This window comes from Centroberyx affinis, unplaced genomic scaffold (genome assembly GCF_046629955.1).
Source record: "Centroberyx affinis isolate AG114_WGS23_722 - 3 ecotype Tasmania unplaced genomic scaffold, CSIRO-AGI_Caff_v1 ptg001677l_1, whole genome shotgun sequence".
Classification (NCBI taxonomy): Eukaryota; Metazoa; Chordata; class Actinopteri; order Beryciformes; family Berycidae; genus Centroberyx; species Centroberyx affinis.
Genome location: NW_027280097.1, coordinates 88,824 through 113,824, shown reverse-complemented (window position 1 = coordinate 113,824; position 25,001 = coordinate 88,824). Strand labels below are relative to the sequence as shown.

Genomic DNA, 25,001 nt, shown 5'->3' with positions numbered 1-25,001 from the left:
GGTGTTTTAGCTTCGTCAGAATCTGGATGGGCTTCTGAATCAGCTGAAGAACTTCCAAGCGAGGTTAAGACAGTACGCTTCGTACGAGTATGTCCAGAGGCTGCTTAAGGGATACATGAAGGTCAGGCATCTAGTTGTTCCCCACTAAACACTAATTTTACTTGAATGCTATTAAAAATGAACATGGTGTCATTGCTTTGAGTTTTATGTTTTTCAAAAAGAAAACAAAATTAAAGAAAATAGTCTGTAACTCTATTTAAAAGAAAGACAATGTGTACATTCTGAAACTAAATAGTCCTTTTCTTTTACCAGGTCAACATGTTGGTGATTGAGCTGAAATCAGAGGCTCTGAAGGACCGCCACTGGAAGCAGCTGATGAAGCGTTTGCATGTGAACTGGGTCTTGTCAGAGCTGACCCTGGGACAGATCTGGGATGTGGATCTGCAGAAAAATGAGATGGTGGTGAAGGATGTTCTCCTGGTGGCCCAGGGAGAGATGGCTTTGGAAGAGTTCCTAAAACAGGTGATTTTTTTTTTTGGGTGGGGCTTGATAGATCATGCAGTGTAGTTGTTATGTTCATAGGTTACAATTTAAACTGCACAAAGCTAAGCGTCTCCAACTCTTTGATTTAGCAGTGTTTGAGATGTGTAGATTCTACCCAGCGTATGTAAGGAGTTTCAGGCCAGTGTAGGGGTTCAGTTATCCCTCTCCCCTGGGTGATGGACAGTGGTTGTTCACATTTTTCTCTTGACCTTCCATTCCAAATGACTCCCATTTTTGTAGGTTTGAATTATGGTCATTATATGTTTATCGGTCCTCAGATCCGCGAAGTGTGGAACTCCTATGAGCTGGACCTGGTGAACTACCAGAACAAGTGTCGTCTGATTAGAGGCTGGGATGATCTCTTCAACAAGGTCAAGGAACACATCAACAGTGTGTCTGCCATGAAGTTGTCCCCGTACTACAAGGTAAGTAGAACTTTACATTCTACGTTCATTAAAATGGTATTTTTCAATTTTGGAAATTGGAAAACTTCAACAACACCATTCTCTCCTTCCTGTTCCTTCCAGGTGTTTGAGGAGGATGCCCTGAGCTGGGAGGACAAGCTGAATCGCATCATGGCACTGTTTGATGTTTGGATTGACGTCCAGCGCCGCTGGGTCTACCTGGAAGGCATCTTCACAGGCAGTGCCGACATCAAACACCTGCTGCCTGTAGAGACCCAGAGGTTCCAGAGGTACATGGAGGGCACTTGAATTTAGCACGATTGATTTTAATTGTAAATACCACTAGACATTTTAAGGAACCTGAAAGGAACTTGAGTAACAAAAGTATTGACACTTGCTATGTGAATGCTAATAAAACATTTGCTATTAAAACCTAATCCATCTCTCTCTTTGTCTTCATTCCCCAGTATCAGCACAGAGTTCCTGGCGCTGATGAAGAAGGTGACAAAGTCTCCTCTGGTGATGGATGTGCTGAACATACAGGGAGTACAGAGGTCCCTGGAGAGACTGGCTGACCTTCTGGGGAAAATCCAGAAGGCCCTAGGAGAATACCTGGAGAGGGAGAGGTCCTCGTTCCCCAGGTATGAAGACGATACTGAGGGCTCAACAGAGAAAGATGGAGAAAATAATGTGCAAGATCAGAGTGCAATCAGTTTGATAACCTTTGAAAGGCGGACTCAGATGTTAATTAATGTTGAATATTTGGAATAATTTTTGGATTGACATTTCTGCTCTGATCCATGCATTCATTATTGACTGATGGACTCAATTGATCTGTCACCCTTTCCTTTTGTTCCCAGGTTCTACTTTGTTGGAGACGAGGACCTGCTTGAGATAATCGGCAACAGCAAGAACGTTGCCAAACTCCAGAAGCACTTCAAAAAGATGTTTGCCGGCGTCTCCAGCATCCTTCTCAATGAGGACAACACTGTAGTGCTGGGAATCTCGTCCCGTGAAGGTGAGGAGATTCTCTACAAGACACCAGTCTCCATCATAGAGCACCCCAAGATCAACGAGTGGCTGACGATGGTGGAGAAGGAGATGAGGGTGACGCTGGCCAAGCTGCTAGCCGAGTCCGTCACAGAGGTCACAGGATTCACAGCCATTGACCTGAGCCAGTACATCAACTGGATCGACAGTTACCAGGTTGGCGTTGAGAGAATTAATTGTACACACAATTAATTGTGCAGCCCTAATACAGCCATGAAAATGTGGCCATGTGTTCAAGTTATTTAACTTGATCTGTCTCTCCTCGTTCCACAGGCCCAGCTGGTGGTCCTCTCCGCCCAGATTGCCTGGTCTGAGAACATTGAGGCAGCTTTGACCACCATCTCTGGCGGAGGGGGCATGACGCCCATGCAGGACGTGCTGGCGACTGTGGAGGCCACCCTCAATGTGTTGGCTGACACTGTGCTGATGGAACAGCCTCCACTCCGCAGGAGAAAACTGGAGCACCTGGTCAGGGGCAATTTTTCAAAGTATATTTTCAAAGGAAAGTTGCACAATGAGAGCTTACTCTCTGAAACCCCTCTTCTACTCTATTTCAGATCACAGAGTTGGTGCACCAGCGTGATGTGACCAGGACTCTGATCAAGAACAAGATAGACAACCCCAAGTCCTTCGAGTGGCTCAGCCAGATGCGCTTCTACTTTGACCCCAAGCAGACAGATGTGCTACAGCAGCTGTCCATCCAGATGGCCAACGCCAAGTTCAACTATGGCTTTGAGTACCTGGGCGTCCAGGACAAGCTTGTCCAGACCCCTCTGACAGACCGCTGCTATCTGACCATGACACAGGCCCTGGAGGCCCGCCTTGGAGGGTCACCCTTCGGTATGGAAATTGAACGTAGCACATTTTTGTACATACACACACAAAAGAAAGAAAAAGTGGTTTTAGGAATATTGCTGTTTTGTAAAAGACTCAACCTCACTGTGAATCTGTCCTTCATGTAGGTCCTGCCGGCACAGGAAAGACCGAGTCAGTGAAAGCTCTCGGCCACCAGCTGGGACGCTTTGTCCTGGTCTTCAACTGTGACGAGACCTTCGACTTCCAGGTACATACATACAGTATTCAGGTTCTTTAGTTCTTAGGTTAGTTTATAGCCAAGACAAACAAGAACACCCTGAGATGAATAAAACGCATCTTCATGGGGCACGCTGGTGGCTCACCGAGTAGAGCGTGTACCATATAAGGCTCAGTCCTTCCTGCAGCGACCCGGGTTCGAATCTGGCCCGCGGTCATTTGCTGCATCATGTCCTCCCCTCTCTCTCTCCCATACCTTCCTGTCTCTCTCTCACTATCTCTGTCAAATAAAGCATAAAATGCCTAAAAAATAAATCTCTAAAATGCATCTTCATTTGTTTATATAGGACTTTTTTTTTTTTTTCTAGAAATTGTTTTTGTTGACCTTTTCCTCCTCTTTAGGCCATGGGTCGTATCTTCGTGGGTCTGTGCCAGGTTGGAGCCTGGGGCTGCTTCGACGAGTTCAACCGACTGGAGGAGAGGATGCTGTCTGCTGTCTCCCAGCAGGTCCAATATATCCAGGTGGCCTTGAGGGAGCACAGCAACCCCAACAGAGACAGGAGTACGTACCCTTGAGGTTGGGGAAGCAAAAAGAGAATTTCCCTTGGGGGATTGATAGAGAATCGCAAAAAGACTCACTACTTCAGGGTTCTAGGAGGTCCAATATAGTACTTGTCGAATCCACTTTGTACTGAGGGAGTACAACAAACAAAGTCTTGCAATATTAAAGGATAAGGCCGGTGTTTTTTAATGCATTGCTTACCGTCAACAAATCCTATAAAAATAACAAAATCAGCAATAACAAAATCAGTCCATGTAGCCGGTGCCCAATGAAGCCATGTCCCAGCAGCCATAGAACTCCATTGTATTAAAAAAAACATTTAAAAACACGTCAAAGAGCCATGCCGTTGCTCTGGGCAGCATATTTCATCATCACGATGCACCGAGCCAGCCAACTTTTTCCTCAAACAACTTAATAAGTTGGCTGTAAACACTTTGTGATCTCAGGAAAGTATTTCCGTAGCACCGAAAATAGTCCCCGGCGTAATGAAGAATTTGTTCCCATTTGATTTGGTAATAACTACAACAGTCTGACTTTTCCTGGTAACAGTTAGCGATTTTTAAAATTGAAACTATGTCTTTGTGAGCTGTATTTCAAGGTTTTTAGCTTACAATTGGAGCCAATTACTTCCGGGTTGACGGCTAAAAACGGTACGTGGGAAGTCAGAAAGTAACAGGAGTAGAGCAAACGCATTGTTGCTTTTGTTATTTTCATAGGATTTGTTGACGGTAAGCAATGCATTAAAAAACACCGGCCTTATCCTTTAAGAGCCCTTGACATACATATATTCACCACTGTTGTGTTAATTCTTTTCAAGAACTGCAGTATAAATAAATAAACTGACATTGTCTCTCTTACCCTCCCAGGTGCACCCATCACCACAGAGCTGCTGAACAAGCAGGTGAAGGTAAGCCCAGACATGGCCATCTTCATCACTATGAACCCTGGTTACGCCGGCCGCTCCAACCTGCCTGACAACCTGAAGAAGCTGTTCCGCAGCTTGGCCATGACTAAGCCTGACCGCCAGCTCATCGCCCAGGTCATGCTGTACTCTCAAGGCTTCCGCACTGCTGAGATCCTCGCCAAGAAGATAGTACCCTTCTTTAAGTATGTACTTTGTAGTGCTTGTCTAAATAAAAATTTTGGTTTGAGAAGACTCTGTATGTTGTAAAGGGCCCTTCTCTCTCTTTCCTCAGGCTGTGCGATGAGCAGCTGTCATCCCAGAGTCACTATGATTTCGGCCTGCGAGCTCTCAAGAGTGTGCTGATCAGTGCTGGCAATGTTAAACGTGAGCGCATCCAGAAGATCAAGAGGGAGAAGCGTGAGCGTGGAGAGAATGTTGACGAGAACGAGATCGCTGAGAACCTTCCTGAGCAGGAGGTAAAAAAAATAGATGGCTGATGGTTCAGTCCCAAGGCATTTCAACAGTTTTTTGAGGCTCCCCCTAGAACAACTCTAACAACTGATGCAGGGGAGAAATTTTGGGAGCTTGATAGTTCATTTCATGTCTCTCTCCTTCCCTCTAGATCCTGATCCAGAGTGTCTGTGAGACCATGGTTCCCAAGCTGGTGGCGGAGGACATCCCTCTGCTGTTCAGCCTGCTGTCGGACGTCTTCCCTGGAGTGCAGTACATGCGCGGGGAGATGAATGCTCTGAGAGAGGAGCTGAAGAAGGTCTGCACAGAGATGTACCTTACCTATGGAGATGGAGACGATGTGGGCAGCATGTGGGTGGAGAAGGTATGTAGCTGAATGCGGTTTACTTAAGTCGTACACAGTGTGTGCCCAGAGATAATGGTGGTAAAGTCTGTCACCTCTGGAGACAGTGTTGTGTTCTAAAACATTATCTAAGTGTCATTCATTCTGTGTTTCAGGTGCTCCAGCTGTACCAAATCACCCAGATCAACCATGGACTGATGATGGTGGGTCCCTCAGGCAGCGGGAAGACCATGGCCTGGAGGGTGCTGCTCAAGGCCCTGGAGAGGCTGGAGGGCATTGAGGGCGTGGCCCACATCATCGACCCCAAGGCCATCAGCAAGGACCACCTGTATGGAACCCTGGACCCCAACACCCGCGAGTGGACCGATGGCTTGTTCACGCACATCCTCAGGAAGTGAGCTCTTTTACACATGCTTATATACATATATACAGGGCGTACAACTCTATTCAGTTCGTCTTGCATTGAAAAGAGAACTATTGTTTAACAGCAGCAAGTAACTTGCAAGAACAAGAGGTGCTGTTTTGCTCCAACTTGTAGACTAATACATTTGCTATTATCCCAACTCCAGGATCATTGACAATGTGCGTGGTGAGCTGCAAAAGCGCCAGTGGATCATCTTCGACGGCGATGTTGACCCAGAGTGGGTTGAAAATCTCAACTCTGTCCTGGATGACAACAAGCTGCTCACCCTGCCCAACGGAGAGCGTCTCAGCTTGCCGCCTAACGTAAGAGCATGGCACCTCACCACATTCATTACATCACCACTTTGTTATTGTGGATTAGCAGATAGGTGCTTGTCATCATGTGACAGACACATGTATAAATCTAGTACAGAGATGTAACTGTACTTACAAGATGGCCTTTTAGCCCTTGCATATTAAGTTACATAGTTTTCCCAAAGTTTTATTGATGTTCTAGCTAACAGAAAACCTCAAACTGAACCCTTTGTTTCCACATTGCATTGCATTGTTCCCGAAGTATCGCAGAGATCTTGCTTGGCCTTGGTTTAAAACCCTGTGAGTTACTCCCTCTCTCCCCAGGTACGCATAATGTTTGAGGTACAGGATCTGAAGTACGCAACCCTGGCCACCGTGTCTCGCTGTGGTATGGTCTGGTTCAGTGAGGATGTCCTCAGCACCGACATGATTTTCAACAACTTCCTGGCTCGCATTCGCAGCATCTCGTTGGATGATGGAGAGGATGAGGCTCAGCGCATGAGGAAAGGCACAGAGGATGAGGAGGAGACTGTATCACCCATGCTGCAGGTGGGTTTGTGCTCCCAGTCTGATACTTAATTTATGCTCCACAATCATGTCCACTTTTTTGTCAAATCTTAAACAATCCTTTAACATCATAACATTGTTTTGTTTGTTCTCCTCCAGATCCAGCGTGATGTGGCAGCTATCCTGCAGCCTTACTTCACCTCCACAGGGCTGGTGATCAAAGCCTTGGAGCATGCCTCCAAGATGGAGCACATCATGGACTTCACCCGGCTGCGCTGCATGGGCTCCCTGTTCTCCATGCTGCACCAGGCCTGCCGTAATGTGGCTCTGTACAACAACAACCACCCCGACTTCCCCATGCCTATTGACCAGCTTGAGAGATACATGCAGGTAATGTTCTGCTTTCCATTCATCTGAAAGAAACTTGGGTGTCTTTTATGGTTTGTACCTTACATAACTTAAACACCTTGGAATTTTATCAGTACGTTGTAACTTAAATAATAGTGCTATAATGTAGTTATCATTAAAACGAATCGCCCCATTATGCCACAATCCTTTTAAAGGTTTGATCACCCAAATGTGACCTTTTTGAAATAAGTACAGCACTGGAATTTTGAACAAAACAAAAAAAAACATTGTCTCATAGCTGATGAACTTTGTGGTGTTATCTCCCTACAGAGGTATCTGATCTATGCCGTGCTGTGGTCCTTCTCTGGTGACGGACGGCTGAAGATGAGGGCGGAGCTTGGGGAGTACATCCGTCGCATCACCACCGTGCCCCTCCCCTCTGCTCCCAATGTCCCCATCATCGACTACGAGGTACAGAGGAACTTTGAACTGTTTAAACATGAGATTTTATGCCAGAAGTAGTTATCAAGCTGATCATCATTTAGACTCAACCTCAGCTTCTTTCAGTCAAACAGATGTTGATAATACTGTATTTGGTTCTCTGTACCCACAAGTCATTGATAACAAACCAACAACTGTTCCTTTCCACCCAGGTGTGCATCTCAGGCGAGTGGCAGTCTTGGCAGGTCAAGGTGCCCCAGATTGAGGTGGAGACCCACAAGGTGGCATCCCCAGACGTGGTGGTTCCCACCCTGGACACCGTTCGCCACGAGGCCCTGCTCTACACCTGGCTGGCTGAGCACAAACCACTGGTGCTGTGCGGACCTCCCGGCTCTGGAAAGACCATGACTCTGTTCAGTGCCCTCAGGGCTTTGCCTGATATGGAGGTGAGAGACTGCATGAAAGAATTTTTGAAGTTGATGAAGAATCACTCTAGCCAGGCGTCTTTGAAACTAGGATGAAACTGTAGAGTTGTTTTCATATCCTTGTATCAGTATTGGACTTACATGGGTCAGAAAGCCCCTCATACACAGGTAAAAGTAAAAATCTTGAAAAAGTTGGATATAATAATTCTGTCTGTGTTTTTAGAAGAGTAGAATATTAAAAGGGATCACCCTTACACTGACAGATTCTGAACTGTTAATATGCGTAGATGGTGATAAAATGATGTACGTATTCTGTAATTCAAATTTCCTCCTCTTCTCTCTCCCAGGTCGTGGGTCTGAACTTCTCCAGCGCCACCACCCCAGAGTTGCTGCTGAAGACCTTTGACCACTACTGCGAATACCGCCGCACCCCCAACGGTGTGGTCCTCGCCCCCGTCCAGCTGGGCAAGTGGCTGGTGCTGTTCTGTGACGAGATCAATCTACCGGACATGGACAAGTACGGCACACAGAGGGTCATCTCTTTCCTCAGACAGGTATGGTCCAATGTTTGCAAACACACAGTCACAAGTAGAGCTGCACAGTTATTGCCAGAATGATATTCCCAATTATTTTGCCATATATTGTGATCACGATTAATATTCTGTAATTTGAGGAAGAAAATTGTATTCTTTTTTGCATTCGACAGCAACATCTTGACTATTTTCAAGATGGACATTATTATTATTATTTTTTTTAATTGTGTAAACTAAAATTATGACAACATACAAAAATGTGTATCCCTCCTTGTATGTTAAAGCTCCCCTGTTGTGTTTTCTTTGCAGATGGTGGAACATGGAGGGTTCTACCGCACCTCAGACCAGACTTGGGTCAAACTGGAGAGGATCCAGTTTGTGGGAGCCTGTAATCCTCCCACCGACCCTGGCAGAAAGCCCCTCACACACAGGTGCAGTAGATAGCCTTAACGTCTGTGAAATGAGGTGATAATTCTGTCCTTGAGCGTTTCATAAGAGTGGAACATTGAGCGTTTCATAAGAGTGGAACATTGAAAGGGATTACCCTAAAATAACTACCTGAAGTTAACAGTATATCTAAACGTGGATAGTATGTTAATGCCGAAAAGTTTTCAAAACACAGATACTAGGAAGATAAAGATTGCTCTTGTTGAGTACTGACAGTGGCTATGTTGTGTTGTGACGTACATCTAGGTTCTTACGTCACATTCCTGTGGTGTACGTGGACTATCCAGGACCGGCCTCTCTCACCCAGATCTATGGAACCTTCAACCGCGCCATGCTGCGCCTCATTCCCTCTCTACGTACCTACGCTGAACCCCTCACCGCTGCCATGGTTGAGTTCTACACCATGTCTCAGGTAAAGGATACACCAGGCTGTAGTAAACAGTTCAAGTGTTCATTGTGTCATTTATGATCGCCCTGATGTTTACTTACGATTTACGATTCAAAGCATGTGAAGCTCAAAAGAAGCCAGTGTCCACAGAATAGGATATAAGTATGGTTTATACATATACTATGAAGAGTAGAATCACTTGTTCCATTGTCCTATATTCAATCGCTTGTCATTCGCTGTATTCATTTTTATCCACGTAATATCTCCTCTACTTCTACTTGTTATTCCTTCAGGAGCGGTTCACCCAGGATACCCAGCCCCACTATATCTACTCTCCCAGAGAGATGACCCGCTGGGTGAGGGGAATCTTTGAGGCCCTGCGACCCCTGGAGACTCTGCCTGTGGAGGGTCTTATCCGCATCTGGGCCCACGAGGCTCTCCGCCTCTTCCAGGATAGGTGGGTAGAAGTTTGTGAGAGGCCATTATTCAAAGAGCAGCTTATTCTGGCCCAAGTAGCCAAGTTGATTGGCAGTGTAAGCATGCTTCTTTTGTCAAAAGTGGTGTCATTGATTTGACAAATCTGATAAGTGCTACTTAAGAACTGCATCTACCACCCTAAGGTATTTTAAGAGTGACCAATGTGTTGACAATGTGGTTTGCTCTAAACCTTTTCCAGGCTGGTAGGGGATGAGGAGAGAAAGTGGACAGATGAGAACATCGACATGGTGGCTCTCAAACACTTCCCTAACATTGACAAGGAAAAGGCTCTCAACAGACCCATCCTCTACAGCAACTGGCTCTCCAAGGTAAACTACCGACAGATTGACCATGTTGTGATATTCCTGCTTTGGCAATGGGGGATTTTGCCTGTTCTAAGAGGAGAACCTGTCCATACTAAATTAAGGGAGTGTGAGTGCTTAGTGGTGTAATGCCCATTTTAACTGACAATCTCCGGCTTGCAGGACTACATCCCAGTGGAGCAGGAGGAGCTGAGGGACTATGTGAAGGCCCGTCTGAAGGTCTTCTATGAAGAAGAGCTAGACGTCCCTCTGGTGCTGTTCAACGAGGTGCTGGACCACGTCCTCAGGATCGACCGGTGAGGAACAGCGTCCTAGCCTCTTGGCCTCTATGCTGCTGATATACTACTAGTCTAGTGTTAGAGTTGCAGTGGACATGGACAATTTTGTTGTGACTGGAAACACTTATGTACATGGACGAATTTGTTGCAAAAGTGGATTTTTAGATCTGGTATATTTGTTTATTTTGAGTAAATCTCATAAATCCATATCGCCCTCTAGAATCTTCCGTCAGCCCCAGGGCCATCTCCTGCTGATCGGTGTGAGCGGAGCAGGAAAGACCACCTTGTCTCGCTTTGTAGCCTGGATGAATGGACTGAGTGTCTACCAGATCAAGGTTGGAATAGTAAATGTGAACATGATTGAGAACCATATTGGCACAAGTGCCTGTATGTGCTGAGTCATTTTTGTGCGTGTTCAGGTACACAGGAAGTACACGGGAGAGGACTTTGACGAGGACCTGCGTACGGTGCTGCGTCGCTCTGGCTGTAAGAACGAGAAGATTGCCTTCATCATGGATGAGTCCAACGTGCTTGATTCTGGCTTCCTGGAGAGAATGAACACACTGCTGGCCAACGGAGAGGTAACATGCTGCCATTCTCAGCATTTCATACTATTTCTATTATGGTCTACTACACTGATTGCTACATACTAATATGCAAATCCCTTCCTGGTCCTCTGTCCTCTAACGCTAACCCTAACCCTGCTCAATTAGCTTTACTTGAGTAAAGTTTCAGCCCAGTGTTCAACCCACCAGTAAAGCTCACTGGGAGCAAGATGCGGTGTTTTTTTTTTTCTTTTGCCTTTAGCTTTTACCCTGCATTTGAGATAAGAGTTTTGTTTTGTGTGTGTACACCATTTTCTGGTTCTCAATGTGGAAATGTTTCCCTGCTCTCTGTAGGTTCCTGGTCTGTTTGAGGGAGATGAGTATGCCACCCTGATGACCCAGTGTAAGGAGGGAGCCCAGAAAGAGGGGCTGATGCTGGACACGCATGAGGAGCTGTACAAGTGGTTCACCAGCCAGGTCATCAGGAACCTCCACGTCGTCTTCACCATGAACCCCTCATCAGAGGGCCTGAAGGACAGGGCTGCCACATCTCCTGCCCTCTTCAACAGGTAGGGAGACACATACGCACACTCAGCATGAATGAATACATTACATCAGAGAAGAGCGGGGAATCAACATTATAATAACAGAATGGAGTTTCTGTGTTAACCGAAACCTCCCCTCTGTGCCAGGTGTGTGCTGAACTGGTTTGGAGACTGGTCCACAGAGGCCCTTTACCAGGTGGGTAAGGAGTTCACCAGCAAGATGGACCTGGAGAAGCCCAACTACAAGGTGCCAGACTACATGCCCATCGTCTACGACAAAATGCCACAGCCACCAACTCACCGCGAGGCCATTGTCAACGGCTGTGTGTTCGTACACCAGACACTCCACCAGGTAAGGTTATTTTTCCAATTTTGCAAGGTTGGTTTATGTATAACGGCAATGATATATTTGACAACATTGCATAGCAAAGCTAATAAATACTTGATTTGCATACTTATTACCTATTGTCCTTTTTCCTCTTTTCAGGCTAACAACCGTCTGGCGAAGCGCGGTGGTCACACCATGGCTATCACTCCTCGCCACTACCTAGACTTCATCAACCACTATGCCAACCTGTTCAACGAGAAACGCAGCGAGCTGGAAGAGCAGCAGATGCATCTTAATGTTGGTCTCCGCAAGATCAAGGAGACTGTCGATCAGGTAAAGAGATTAAGTTATTAAATATGTAGTTTTATGTTCTTGCATGCATCAAATGCTATTTTGTTAAGCGTTTTCCTCAAATCCCGATTGGAGCTGGTCCCCACGACCCAAGAAGCTGTCTTTTAGTTAGTTCTTGCCAACTGCTGGTTGATTCTGTGCAAATGCCTGATTGTTCTATCTATCTATGCTTCCTCACCAAGGTGGAGGAGCTTCGTCGTGACCTGAGAATCAAGAGCCAGGAGTTGGAGGTGAAGAATGCTGCTGCCAATGACAAGCTGAAGAAGATGGTCAAAGACCAGCAGGAGGCTGAGAAGAAAAAGGTGACTGGGTTTTAGTTTTTTTTATTTTATTGTTTTTTCCCAGAAGACAAACCCAGCCTCTTGGTACGGTATGTTCTTTACCTGTTGGACAGCTATGGGCATGATCCCTTCAGCTCTGCATTGTATGGTAGATATGGGTTGATTGGAGCATCAAACTGCTCTTACTTACATTTGTTTCCATGGTGATTCCAGGTGATGAGTCAGGAGATCCAGGAATCTGTGTACAAGCAGCAGGAGGTAATCAAGGACAAACAGCTGAGCGTCAAAGAAGACTTGGACCAGGTGGAGCCTGCTGTTATTGAAGCTCAAAACGGTACTATATTTTACATGGTTTATGGTGATTTTTTGGGTTTTTTTTTTTTATGGTATTTTATTAATCTTTTTTCACAGACCAAATATAGTCATCTTTGCTGCAAGGATAGTTTATTATACATTTTGTGTAATGATGGAAAGTATTCTACTGTAGTACCTGTATACTACAGTACTATAATACCAGAAAATGGGTGGGCATTCTTTTTATTTTGTTTATTTTTTATTTTTTTTCCCAGTGGAGTTACTCCCCTCTACACTCTCTTGTATTTAAAATATTTTTCCTTGACAATGTTTTCTTATGGCTCCCTGTTAACGTCTTCCTCTCTACTTGCGCTCCCTTTCCATCACTGCCCCCTTCCTCCTCATAATCCCCACCCTTGGTGTTGATAGCTGTTAAGTCCATTAAGAAGCAGCACCTGGTGGAGGTGCGTTCTATGGCCAACCCGCCCGGGGCTGTGAAGCTGGCCCTGGAGTCCATCTGCTTGCTCCTGGGAGAGAGCACCACGGACTGGAAGCAGATCCGCTCCATCATCATGAGGGAGAACTTCATCCCCACCATTGTCAACTTCTCTGCTGACGAGATCAGGTGAAAAGAGAGAATGTTTTCACTACAACTGTTCACTAAAGAGTGCTCTCTCCCTCTCTTTCTCAATCCTTACTTTCCTACCCCTAAATCCCCCTTTTAAACTCCTATCCTGTTCCTCACTACTCCTCTCCACCCTCCTCTCATTCCCTCTTTCCTTCAAACCTATTCCTCCTTCCCCCTACCTAGCGGTGAGTTCTATAAAGCGGCAGCACCTAGTAGAAGTGCGGGCCATGACCAACCCCCCAGCGGCAGTCAAGCTGGCCCTGGAGTCTATCTGCCTGCTGCTGGGCGAGGAGACCAATGACTGGAAAAAGATCAGACAAGTTATTATCAGGGACAATTTCATCAGCAGCATAGTCAACTTTTCCTCTGAGGAAATGAGGTACCGGCGTCAGAACGTATCACGTCTCTTCTTTAATGTCGGATGAAAGCAGAATCGAATTTTCGATCACTACGTTAATCAATCTGGCACCTGTGATTAGCGCTTGATTTTGGGTTTCTGTTTAGTTTGGAGAAAATCACAAGCGGTTGATTTGATTTGGGGAATCAGAAAATGTGCTGATCATAACTTGTGGTTGTCCTGGAATTAAATAAGCCTATCCAGATCATTGTCTTCTGATCTTCTGGTCATTGTTATGATTTACATTTAAAGTTGTATCTCACAAGAAAAAAATAAATTGGGTGGAATATACACAACCTCCCTATTCCCAGCATTAAAATCCAAACAATTCCAAACATCCCTCATCTACATATTTCATTTCCAGTGGTTCATAATCATCCCTCTACACTCATTTAAGTTTTCGACTATATAAATGCTGCTATATTCTTACTTCTGCAATGTTTCTACTTTCTCCAGTGACTCCATCCGTGAGAAGATGAAGAAGAACTACATGTCCAACCCCAGCTACAACTATGAGCAAGTCAACAGGGCCTCTCTGGCCTGTGGACCCATGGTTAAATGGGCCATTGCTCAGGTAAGGAAGCACCATGGACACTAGCAGCTACCCATCCAATAGCTCAGTTGAATACGCAAGAACCCAATAGAAACCTTCCTGTAACTGACATAATACTCCTTACTGTGGGACATCTGTCATCCATTGCCTATAATTAAAATCTGTATTTGTGCTAGTTTTATCACTAGTCCATTTTGTTTAAAGGTGTATAAAGGCTGAATTTTTTGTGTTTTTTAGTGTAATGGTATTGATGACTAAACCAACTCTACTGTTGAACTCTGTATTCTCCCTCTCCCCCAGCTAAACTATGCTGACATGCTGAAGCGTGTGGAGCCTCTGCGTAATGAGCTGCAGAAGCTGGAGGATGATGCCAAGGACAACAAGTCGAAGGCAGAGGAGGTGGAGCAGATGATCAGAGACCTTGAGGCCAGCATCGCTCGCTACAAGGAGGAGTATGCTGTACTCATCTCGGAGGCTCAGGCCATCAAGGCCGACCTGGCTGCAGTCGAGGCCAAGGTAACTGGTCATCATATCACTAATATCTAGTTCCCTCCCTATCCTCCCCTTCTCTTCCAGTCATTGTCATGTCTGAGGCATGTGTTTGTTATTGAGGCTGAACTGGCCTCACCTCAATAGAGTCTAAGGTATTGCTGCTGGAACCATCGGACACTCTCTTGGTGTCTCAAATCCTGAACTTTAAAAGCCAACCCGGCTACTCTTCCGGCTCTATAATTAACTAAAAGATCTTGTAGCATTTTTCTTAACCCTTCTGTTCTCTGTTCCCAGGTGAACCGCAGCACAGCCCTGCTGAAGAGCCTGTCAGCTGAGAGGGAGCGCTGGGAGCAGACCAGTGAGACCTTCAAGAACCAGATGTCCACCATCGCTGGAGACTGTTTGCTCTCTGCAGCGTTCATTGCCTATGCTGGCTACTTTGAACAGCAGATGAGACAGAACCTCTTCACTACCTGGTCTCACCACCTGCAGCAAGCCAACATTCAGGTACTTGCACTGTGTTATAGATGAGGTACACACTCTCTCAGAGGCTGTAATTACTCCAGCTCAAGAGTTGGAGCAGTAATCTGGTGCTCCTTGCCAGATTTTCTTGGGAATTAATTTCAGTTAATTTAAAGGGAGATAGTTTGATTTCATTAGTGATATTTTTTATATTTCTTCTATTTGAACAAAATCTCAAGGCAGTGTGGCCACAGCACGTAGGTTAAGAACTTGCCACATACATCACATGTACCACATGTATCATTCCTAATTGCCTTTATTTCTCCCCTAGTTCCGTACGGATATTGCCAGGACTGAGTACCTGTCCAACGCTGACGAGAGGCTCCGCTGGCAGGCCAACTCCCTCCCAGCTGATGACCTCTGTACTGAGAATGCCATCATGCTCAAGAGGTTCAACAGGTCAGTAGCTTCCCCATCTGGTCAGGGTACCTTGACAAAAGTGGCATTCTAATATCATTCAGTTTTATCAGTACTATTCAATTACTGAGATTACTTGCGCCTTTTGTGATAAGCGGTCACTGCATTGGTGTTTGGCGCTGTAGGCACTGGCCCAACATACTGTAATAGTAAAGACACTCTGTGTAGACTGTGGCTTCTTATATTTCTTGTTCTGTACCCCTGCCCTTTTTAGGTACCCTCTGATCATCGATCCATCAGGCCAGGCCACAGAGTTCATAATGAATGAGTACAAAGAACGCAAGATCACCAGAACCAGCTTCCTGGACGATGCCTTCAGGAAGAACCTGGAGAGCGCCCTGCGTTTTGGAAACCCGCTGCTGGTCCAGGTAAGAGCTGCTTGAGTGTTGCAACCAACCTTTTTCACAGTACCAATGTTTCATCCTGCATGTGCTTCTCACTGTCTTACACCCTCTGTTTTTTTGCCTGTCAGGACGTGGAAAGCTACGACCCCATTCTGAACCCTGTGCTGAACAGAGAGGTCCGCAGGACCGGAGGACGTGTCCTCATCACCCTGGGAGACCAGGACATTGATCTGTCACCTTCCTTCGTCATCTTCCTCTCCACAAGAGACCCGACGGTGAGGAGTCTAAAGGGCATTTAGATTACATGTATACTTACTCTGAGCTCATAAGATGATATTTCAAAACAAATTTTCATGCTTCAAGCTGAAATGGAGCATTTCCCTCATGAAACAAGCCGGTGAAATCATTGTGAACATGCAGGTAATCTGTGGTCTGCCTTGGCTCTTGTACATGCAGGTCGAGTTTCCACCAGACCTGTGTTCTCGTGTGACATTCGTCAACTTCACGGTGACACGCAGCAGCTTGCAGAGCCAGTGTCTCAACGAGGTCCTGAAGGCCGAGAGGCCCGACGTGGATGAGAAACGCTCTGACCTCCTCAAACTGCAGGGTGAGAGACAGAAAACTGACTGAGAATCACTTAAATCACCATGGACAATAGATGGACCTCACATGAGTTTGCAAGCACTGAACAGGCTCCTACTAACTGTAGTAAAATGATAATGACTGTCTCTCTCCTCATGTCTCTTTTAGGTGAGTTCCAGCTCCGTCTGCGCCAGCTGGAAAAATCCCTGCTGCAGGCCCTCAATGAGGTCAAGGGTCGTATCCTTGACGACGACACCATCATCACCACGCTGGAGAACCTGAAGAAGGAGGCTGCTGAGGTGACTAGGAAGGTAGAGGAGACGGACATCGTCATGGCCGAGGTGGAGGCAGTGTCACAGCAATACCTGTCTCTGTCCTCCGCCTGCAGCAGCATCTACTTCACCATGGAGGCTCTCAACCAGGTCTGGACACAACACTTGTCTTATTTTCTCACTCTTTTCCTAAATTTCTTACTCATTCTGTCACACTGACATTAATGTGCAAACTTTGACTCACATTCCGCGACACACACACCCAAGGCTAAGAACACATGCTGTCCATAATGTAATCTTAGTATTCTGTTAACCATGCCGTTTATTTGTATCTCCCTCCAGATGCACTTCCTGTACCAGTACTCCCTTCATTTCTTCCTGGACACCTACCACACGGTGCTGTACGAGAACCCCAACCTCAAGGGCATTAGTGATCATACCCAGAGACTTTCCATCATCACCAAGGACCTCTTCCAGGTATAAACCACATCTGTTGAATGCAAGGGACTCATTTGCATTGGTGCAATGAATGTAGTAGACCCGTACTTATGTTTGGTTTCTGTGTATGTAGGTGGCATTCAACAGAGTGGCTAGAGGTATGCTACACCATGACCACATTACCTTCGCCATGCTGCTGGCTAGGATCAGCCTAAAGGGCATGACCAGGTAAGACAGATGCACACATACACTGGTATAACATTCTGAACAGAGTAATATTACATTAAACAAGGTCTCCCAGGAACATTATTCTGACCATTGCAAACTGTCCCTTCTTCTCCAGTGAACCCTCGTTTGATGCAGAGTTCCAGCACTTCCTGCGTGGAAAGGAGATTGTACTGACAGGCATGTCGCTGCCCAAGGTGAAGGGTCTGACAACTGAGCAGAGTGAGGCCATGGTCCGCCTCAGCACCCTGCCAGCATTCAAGGACCTGGTGGACAAAGTCGAGGCTGATGAGGTGAGATACAAGAGATACTGTCAGTACTATTTACACAACCCATGGTCAGGTTCTATGCCCAAACTCTCTCTGATTACATGGACCTTTAAGCTGAAGTTGCTTCTGAACACACTTATATTCTTAATTTATAAGCATACCTTCTGTCTTAAAGAGCTACTTTCTTTGGATATGAACTATATCAGTCATGCTCATTATGCTTTGTTTTTTTTGTGACTTCAGCAATTCTTCATGTGGCTGGAGAGCAACACTCCAGATTTGTCTGTTCCTTATCTGTGGTCAGAGGAGAAGCAGTCCAGTGAGTATTAAGACTGTCACTTTTCAGATTTTACAAATGATACAGTTAATGGTATAAATACATGCACAGCATTAAAGCCAAGCAGATAGTGATTTTAATATTTTAAATGTGTACATGACCTGCTCTAACCTGTTGCCACTTCCTGCTCAGCTCCCATTGGCCAGGCGATGCACCAGCTGTTGCTGATCCAGGCCTTCCGTCCAGACCGTCTATTGGCCATGTCTCACATCGTTGTGTCCAAGGTGCTGGGAGAGAGCTTCATGAACATCATCGAACAGCCTCTTGACCTGGCTAACATCATAGATAATGAGGTACTTGCATCCTTGTTCAATCATTTTCTCCCCCTGAGACCCCTGCCATTTCCAATGAATCTTTAGCTGACATCCTTCTCTCATCTCTTGTAGGTGAAGCCCAGCACTCCAGTGCTGATGTGTTCTGTGCCAGGATACGATGCCAGTGGCCTGGTCAGAGATCTGGCTGCAGAGCAAAACAAGCACATCACCTCCATCTCCATCGGTAAGGAAAATGCTCATACTCTTAATTGACTCTTCACTGTAGTTAATTACACGTAAGCCAGATCCTGCTTTTGTTCAAGTTAAAAGCATAGTGAGGATATTGTAAATCATGTTTGTCCTTTTCTACTCTCCACAGGTTCTGCTGAGGGCTTCAATAAGGCTGACAGAGACATTAACACTGCTGTCAAGTCTGGCAGGTGGGGAATAGTGTTTTTTATTGTATTTGTGAGCATGTACACTATGTTCTTTTCTATCCTGACTGTTGTCGTCCTACAGGTGGGTGATGTTGGAGAACGTCCACCTGGCCCCCGGCTGGCTGATGCAGCTGGAGAAAAAGCTCCATTCTATGCAGCCTCATGCCAGCTTCAGGCTTTTCCTCACAATGGAGATCAACCCCAAGGTAAACCACATCACTCTTACAAATGATCTTGACTTGGAATTCAAAGACTTTGGTGTACCCTCACAAAAAGTTTTTTTTAACCTTTGACGCCACAGTTATGAATTCATTCTCACCCCTATTCCCAAAGTTCCTTATCTCTCCCACTCCCCTAGTCTTAATTGAAGCGTTTTGTGTTTCTGCCAGGTGCCAGTGAACCTGCTTCGTGCCGGTCGTATCTTTGTGTTTGAACCTCCTCCTGGTGTCAAGGCCAACATGCTCAGGACCTTCAGCAACATCCCCGTAGCTCGCATGTGCAAGGTGACCAAGATGGGCTCACACACTCACACCTACCTCACCTCTTTCCCCCCAAAAGCTTTATCATTTAGTATCACTGTTGTCTGCACATTTCCTCCAAGGTTGTGATCTGAATTGCTCTTTCTCCTCTTCTCTTACAGTCTCCCAATGAGCGTGCGCGTCTCTACTTCCTGCTGGCCTGGTTCCATGCTGTCATCCAGGAGCGTCTGCGCTACGCACCACTGGGCTGGTCCAAGAAATACGAGTTTGGAGAGTCTGACCTCCGCTCTGCCTGCGACACAGTTGACACCTGGCTAGACGACACTGCTAAGGTCGGAGAGAAACGCACATCCTCGTGACGCACATGTGGCATACATTTTGCTTACATAAACATACAAATTGCTTTCTAGCCAGTAGAAACTAGTTATTACCATGACCCATGATTTAATAAATTCTTACTATCTTAGAAAAATATAAATTACTAGAGTCTGACAGTTTGACATTGCTTTAAAATTTTAGACAGTGGTAATGACTTCTTTGTCGGTACACTTTCCCCCTACACACACACACACACACACTGGCACACACAGGGTCGTCAGAACATTGCACCAGACAAGATCCCCTGGGCGGCCCTGAAGACCCTGATGGCTCAGTCCATCTATGGCGGCCGCATTGACAATGAGTTTGACCAGCGGCTGCTCAACACCTTCCTGGAACGCATCTTCACCAAGGGCAGCTTCGACAGCGAGTTCAAACTGGCTCTCAAGGTGGACGGACACAAGGACATCAAGATGCCCGACGGCATTCGGTCAGTATTGACTTTTGATTAATGAGGTGGTAGTTAGCCCATAATCTCTCTTGATTGATGGAAACCGCACCTAAGTTTCTGAATATTGGAATGATGATGCTTCCTGATGACCTAAAGCAGTAAAAATTGTTTGTAATTCTGTTTTCCAGACGTGAGGAGTTCATGCACTGGGTGGAGATGCTTCCCGACACCCAGACTCCATCTTGGCTTGGGCTGCCTAGCAATGCTGAGAAGGTCTTGCTCACCACTCAGGGTATGACTCGGCCAACCACCTTCATCTACCGCACTCTGGTTTTCTGTCGTAGTCACAGGACAACGGTGCCTTTTGATTCTTCTTCCTCATCTGTCATGTGATCATCTCTTCTTTGGTGGTTCTCTCTCATTGGTTCGCACCCAGGGACTGACTGATCCATGAATTTTATGTCATTATCATTACCATCTATGCATCTCTTCCAGTGTCTTAACTGTTCTTACTTTAACAGGGTGCCTCAGTGCCATGAGTGAAGTGGTCAACATCATTTGTGTTTATTTGGCATCTGCTTTGGGCAGAATACCAAGTGTGTGTGTGTGGTTGCTAGAGAAAATGTTAGGACTGCTCCCTCTGCTAAACCTCCTTCCATACATCGACTCACTCATCAGTTCACCTCTCTAGTTAGTTTACTGTGGTAGCAGTAGTTGCCCCTAGTATCAGTCTTGTACATGGTAGTCATAAAGTGTATAGCCATAGTTAGTTGTAGCTCACAGCTTTAGTGTTTGGAGGTGTTCTGCCCAAAGGAAGGGTGTGTGTGTCCTCACCCTCCAGCAGCTGTATTTCACAGCCATCATGTCGCTTTGCTCTGATACTACCCCTACCCCAGATTAAGTTTGAATAAAGCCACACACTCCCCCACCCCTTAGCATGATGGTAGCATCATGTCCTCCCTCCCTGTTCTGTCAGTTTGATCTCCACACCTCCTCCAAACTCCCACTGTTCCAGCCTCCAAAGCATCCATCCCTGGGATCATCCTCCATACCTCCCCTCTCCTTCATCCCTCAACTGCACATCCCACCCTTTAGTTTTGGTCTCAGCCCCTCCACCCTACATTGGTTGTGTTCATTTCTGTTACAGATCCAATTTGGTCTGGAATCCAGTTAATTTTACTACGAACGAATGCATGATCTCCCTCGCTAAATGTTAATTTTGATGGAAATCTCTGTCTTTGTCTAGTCAGGTCTTTTGCCTGAAGCCTTTTCTGTCTGTGATCCTACTCTGTGTATTCCTGATGTTTGTCTGACTGGCACAACTCTTTATTTTGATAAACAAAACCCTTATTAACACATCCTTCAGGTAAGCTATTTGTTTCTTTGTTCCACGATTAATTTCTTGTTCCCCTACCTCCCACCTCGGCCTTGTCTTCCACCTCTCCCCCACCTCCCTCCCTGCTCGCTGGCTCCTTCCGCCGGGCTGCGCAGGCACTGACATGATGGGTAAGATGCTGAAAATGCAGATGTTGGAGGATGAGGATGACCTTGCCTACGAGACGGAGAAGAAGCAGCGCACCACGTCAACGTCTGACACCCAGCCGGCCTGGATGAGGACCCTCCACACCACTTCCTGCAACTGGCTGCAGCTCATCCCCCAAACTGTCAATCCACTCAAACGCACAGTGGAGAACATCAAGGTAACGGGAAACATGGAGGAAAGGTGGTTGGTAGCAGAGTTTAGATGGGGTTTTTTTTTTTCAGCTTTTGTTGTATGCTCGTATGTCAAACTACAGGTAAAATGAAATCAACAAATGGAAGTACAGGTTTGAATTTCAGAAGATAAATATATTTATGTATTTAACTGCCTTGTCGTCCATGCAACTGCCCAGCTTCTGCATCTGAGTTAATGTTTTGTTCTATACACACACACACACACACACACACACACCAGGACCCACTGTTCCGGTTCTTTGAGCGCGAGGTGAAGATGGGCGGCAAGATGCTGCAGGAGATCCGTCAGGATCTGTCCGATGTGGTGCACGTGTGTGAAGGCAAGAAGAAGCAGACCAATGACCTGCGCACACTTATCAATGACCTTGTCAAAGGTAAAATCTTAGTTTTTCAAGTTTCTCTAATTATATTAATGGGTTTAGCATACTTTTTGTTTCAAGTTCACAGGGAGGCGATACAGGAAAACCCCTCATGTTAACTTTAACACAATAACATTTTTTCATGTAGATTGTATATTAATTCCCTGTGGTATGTATATCGGTCTTTCTTTCTCCCCAGGTATTCTCCCTCGCAGCTGGTATCGCTACACAGTCCCAACATCCATGACTGTGATCCAGTGGGTGGCAGACTTCAGTGAGAGAATCAAACAGCTGCAGCAGATCTCCCAGGCAGCTGCCAGTGGGGGCGCAAAGGAGCTGAAGGTACAGTTAACCCTTTGTGTAAAGCAAACGAGCCTGGGACCGCTTCGATAACATGATAGATTCCTCAAAAATAGACTGAAGCACTCACAGCATTGTTGTACATTTGTAATGCTCATTTCTTTTGACTCACGGGTTTCTTTCTCATTCCTTCTTTCTTTCTCTGCCCCCTCCCTTCCAGAACATCCATGTGTGCCTGGGCAGTTTGTTTGTGCCGGAGGCTTACATCACTGCCACCCGCCAGTACGTGGCCCAGGCTAACAGCTGGTCTCTGGAAGAGCTGTGTCTGGAGGTCAACGTCACCAGTGCCCAGGGCGCCGCGCTGGACGCCTGCAGCTTTGGCATCAAAGGTCAGACAACCAGCACATCATCTGCTGTAGTCAGGGGGTGCAGGTTGAGTTTGGGATTACAATAGAGGTGCATGTGAATAGGTAAAGTGTGTCCTTCACACATACATGGGGTCAAGTGTGTGTGGGTATACACATGCCTCTAGACAATGTGAATGCTTAATCCCATTTGCCTGTCATCTAAACATGCCCTAATGTACTGCAGATTGGTAGAATTTTGTGTTAACAGTTCTAATGCAGGTTATGTTCAATGTTGCTTCCAGGTCTGAAACTGCAGGGGGCTACATGTGCCAACAACAAGCTCTCTCTGTCCACCTCCATCTCCACTGAGCTGCCTCTCACTCAGCTCCGCTGGATCAAGCAGAGCAGCGCCGAGAAGAGACACATGGTACGAACAACAGACCATCTCATGCATACCCAACACTCACAACTATACACCTTCTGGCCTAATTATGGTGACACTTTGGATACTGTCAGGCTAGTTTGTGAAAAATCCTTTGCGGCCATTAAATTCAGCTTTGAAGTCACGCTTTGTTTTTCTCTTCCCTATAGGTGACTCTGCCCGTCTACCTGAACTTCACCAGGTCAGACCTGATCTTCACTGTCGACTTTGACATCGCTACCAAGGAAGACCCACATAACTTCTATGAGCGTGGAGTCGCTGTCCTTTGCACAGAGTAGATGAAGCACGCCATGAAGACTGAAGAAGTCTTGCTGAATAAACCATACTTAATCACTTACATTCATTAGCTATTAACCACCATTGAAAAGTAGTTTGTAGCCTGTTGCATTCCTATATTAAATGTAGTTCGGAGCAGTCGTGGAACATTAGTCTAGATGCATCCATTCTTACTGTTGTTGGAAAGTGTCGTAGAAGGTCTGAGGAATGTTGTCAGTTGGAATGTGAATGGAAAAAGAGATATGGGAAGGGGAAGTTGTGAAAGTAAAGCAATCTGTTTTTAAGAAGGAACCTGTATGTTTTTAAATGGAATTAAGTCAACTGGAATAAAATTAACTGCATTAATGACTTCAGTGTGGTGTCTTTGTGTATAGGTTCGGGTTTGGTTTGTAGTCAATATTATATGCTTTCTTTGCTGTCTCCCTTGTAATAAGTGCCAAAATTATCAAAGCAAGCAACTGAAAAAAACATGGTACCTAGGTAAATGAATATTTGTATATTATTTGGCCAACAGTAAAAAGGACTACAACCAATAGTATGGAGGTCAAGGTTCAGAGGTCACAGCACCCAAATAACAGAACAAATGACAATAGAATAATCATGAATCATATTTCATTGTTTTTTACCTTACCGTTCCTGTTCCTGAAGGTGACAAAATGGAAACAATCTTGACTTGTCAGAAATGTATTCTGTTTGTGCGTTGTCTGTAGCTACGAGTTCATGTTCATGTTAAAGCGGATCTAGTGATTTCGCTGCTGAAATCCTCGATTTCCTCTTCAGGTCTGAGCTAAGAGCTGTACTTCAGTTCCTGTCCTTCATCAGTGTCTCCATTACTGACATATGACTTGATATCATCCAAACCTTTAATATTGTTAACCAGGATATGAGCTGTTAGACAGAATAGTGTAAACATTATCACTGACAGAGTATTGCTGCCACCTGCTGGCTGGAGAGAGAGAGGCAGATACACTTGTAAAACTTTTTTTTTTTTTTTTAGAAAATAAAAGTACAAAAGGATAAGATAGAACATGTAAAAACTAGCTAGGGCTGCATAACTTAATTACAAGATGCCCTTAACGGAAAGACAAATATTAGAATACTATTAGGGGAGTATTCACATGGTATTCAATATCCTAATATGGAGAGTATAGGTTTTTTCTCTGTAAACTTATATTTATTAATGATAGACTTGTAAATGTCTGTCCAATAAACTGAGTGGAGAGAAAGAAATGTTGATTGTTAAATTCTTGCCTGTGGGGAACTAAAGACTGAATCCAGACAAACATGGGAGCACATGGAATACATTATCACGGTTGTGGTACCAAAACCAAAAGTATGTTCTTAAAAAAATGAGGGAAAGAATGTGTTTTCTTATTGACGTTCATGCATTTTTAAATTACCCAGTTCAAGTATCAGAGCTGAAGTTACATGTTTATTCTGCAACCAGTTTAATAAACCTTTATTAAAGATTAATTCCACCAAAATTAGTTTTTTTTTGTTGTTAATGTGCAATAGCCAGGAGATATCTCCCTAAGATTTCCTTCGATTGTTTTCATTTGTTTCAGGAGTTCGGGGTTATTAGCTCTGGAAA

The 25,001-nt window shown here is 45.4% G+C and overlaps 1 protein-coding gene across 1 annotated transcript in view; it reads left to right on the top strand.

Annotated features, from left to right (window-relative positions):
* dync1h1 (dynein, cytoplasmic 1, heavy chain 1) overlaps positions 1-23,752 on the top strand; it is a 33,240-nt gene extending 9,488 nt beyond the window's left edge. The window contains exons 20-78 of the mRNA XM_071528464.1: positions 11-121; positions 313-522; positions 822-968; positions 1,071-1,237; positions 1,415-1,588; positions 1,808-2,153; positions 2,271-2,465; positions 2,555-2,837; positions 2,960-3,060; positions 3,432-3,591; positions 4,458-4,698; positions 4,788-4,971; positions 5,118-5,330; positions 5,465-5,703; positions 5,879-6,035; positions 6,351-6,575; positions 6,693-6,923; positions 7,212-7,352; positions 7,535-7,768; positions 8,095-8,301; positions 8,590-8,711; positions 8,974-9,139; positions 9,409-9,572; positions 9,792-9,921; positions 10,078-10,211; positions 10,414-10,528; positions 10,613-10,774; positions 11,093-11,307; positions 11,431-11,635; positions 11,771-11,944; positions 12,145-12,264; positions 12,457-12,577; positions 12,967-13,162; positions 14,019-14,136; positions 14,416-14,631; positions 14,902-15,114; positions 15,401-15,528; positions 15,761-15,914; positions 16,019-16,165; positions 16,347-16,497; positions 16,641-16,894; positions 17,087-17,221; positions 17,316-17,410; positions 17,526-17,700; positions 17,920-17,995; positions 18,146-18,306; positions 18,400-18,511; positions 18,647-18,707; positions 18,787-18,910; positions 19,094-19,207; positions 19,345-19,515; positions 19,774-19,991; positions 20,141-20,244; positions 21,444-21,652; positions 21,907-22,060; positions 22,245-22,387; positions 22,566-22,734; positions 22,995-23,119; positions 23,284-23,752. Coding sequence (XP_071384565.1) covers positions 11-121; positions 313-522; positions 822-968; positions 1,071-1,237; positions 1,415-1,588; positions 1,808-2,153; positions 2,271-2,465; positions 2,555-2,837; positions 2,960-3,060; positions 3,432-3,591; positions 4,458-4,698; positions 4,788-4,971; positions 5,118-5,330; positions 5,465-5,703; positions 5,879-6,035; positions 6,351-6,575; positions 6,693-6,923; positions 7,212-7,352; positions 7,535-7,768; positions 8,095-8,301; positions 8,590-8,711; positions 8,974-9,139; positions 9,409-9,572; positions 9,792-9,921; positions 10,078-10,211; positions 10,414-10,528; positions 10,613-10,774; positions 11,093-11,307; positions 11,431-11,635; positions 11,771-11,944; positions 12,145-12,264; positions 12,457-12,577; positions 12,967-13,162; positions 14,019-14,136; positions 14,416-14,631; positions 14,902-15,114; positions 15,401-15,528; positions 15,761-15,914; positions 16,019-16,165; positions 16,347-16,497; positions 16,641-16,894; positions 17,087-17,221; positions 17,316-17,410; positions 17,526-17,700; positions 17,920-17,995; positions 18,146-18,306; positions 18,400-18,511; positions 18,647-18,707; positions 18,787-18,910; positions 19,094-19,207; positions 19,345-19,515; positions 19,774-19,991; positions 20,141-20,244; positions 21,444-21,652; positions 21,907-22,060; positions 22,245-22,387; positions 22,566-22,734; positions 22,995-23,119; positions 23,284-23,412 — 9,846 coding nt within the window. The 3' untranslated portion in view covers positions 23,413-23,752. The remainder of the gene's footprint in view (positions 1-10; positions 122-312; positions 523-821; positions 969-1,070; positions 1,238-1,414; positions 1,589-1,807; positions 2,154-2,270; positions 2,466-2,554; positions 2,838-2,959; positions 3,061-3,431; positions 3,592-4,457; positions 4,699-4,787; positions 4,972-5,117; positions 5,331-5,464; positions 5,704-5,878; positions 6,036-6,350; positions 6,576-6,692; positions 6,924-7,211; positions 7,353-7,534; positions 7,769-8,094; positions 8,302-8,589; positions 8,712-8,973; positions 9,140-9,408; positions 9,573-9,791; positions 9,922-10,077; positions 10,212-10,413; positions 10,529-10,612; positions 10,775-11,092; positions 11,308-11,430; positions 11,636-11,770; positions 11,945-12,144; positions 12,265-12,456; positions 12,578-12,966; positions 13,163-14,018; positions 14,137-14,415; positions 14,632-14,901; positions 15,115-15,400; positions 15,529-15,760; positions 15,915-16,018; positions 16,166-16,346; positions 16,498-16,640; positions 16,895-17,086; positions 17,222-17,315; positions 17,411-17,525; positions 17,701-17,919; positions 17,996-18,145; positions 18,307-18,399; positions 18,512-18,646; positions 18,708-18,786; positions 18,911-19,093; positions 19,208-19,344; positions 19,516-19,773; positions 19,992-20,140; positions 20,245-21,443; positions 21,653-21,906; positions 22,061-22,244; positions 22,388-22,565; positions 22,735-22,994; positions 23,120-23,283) is intronic.
* Positions 23,753-25,001: the final 1,249 nt, after the last annotated feature.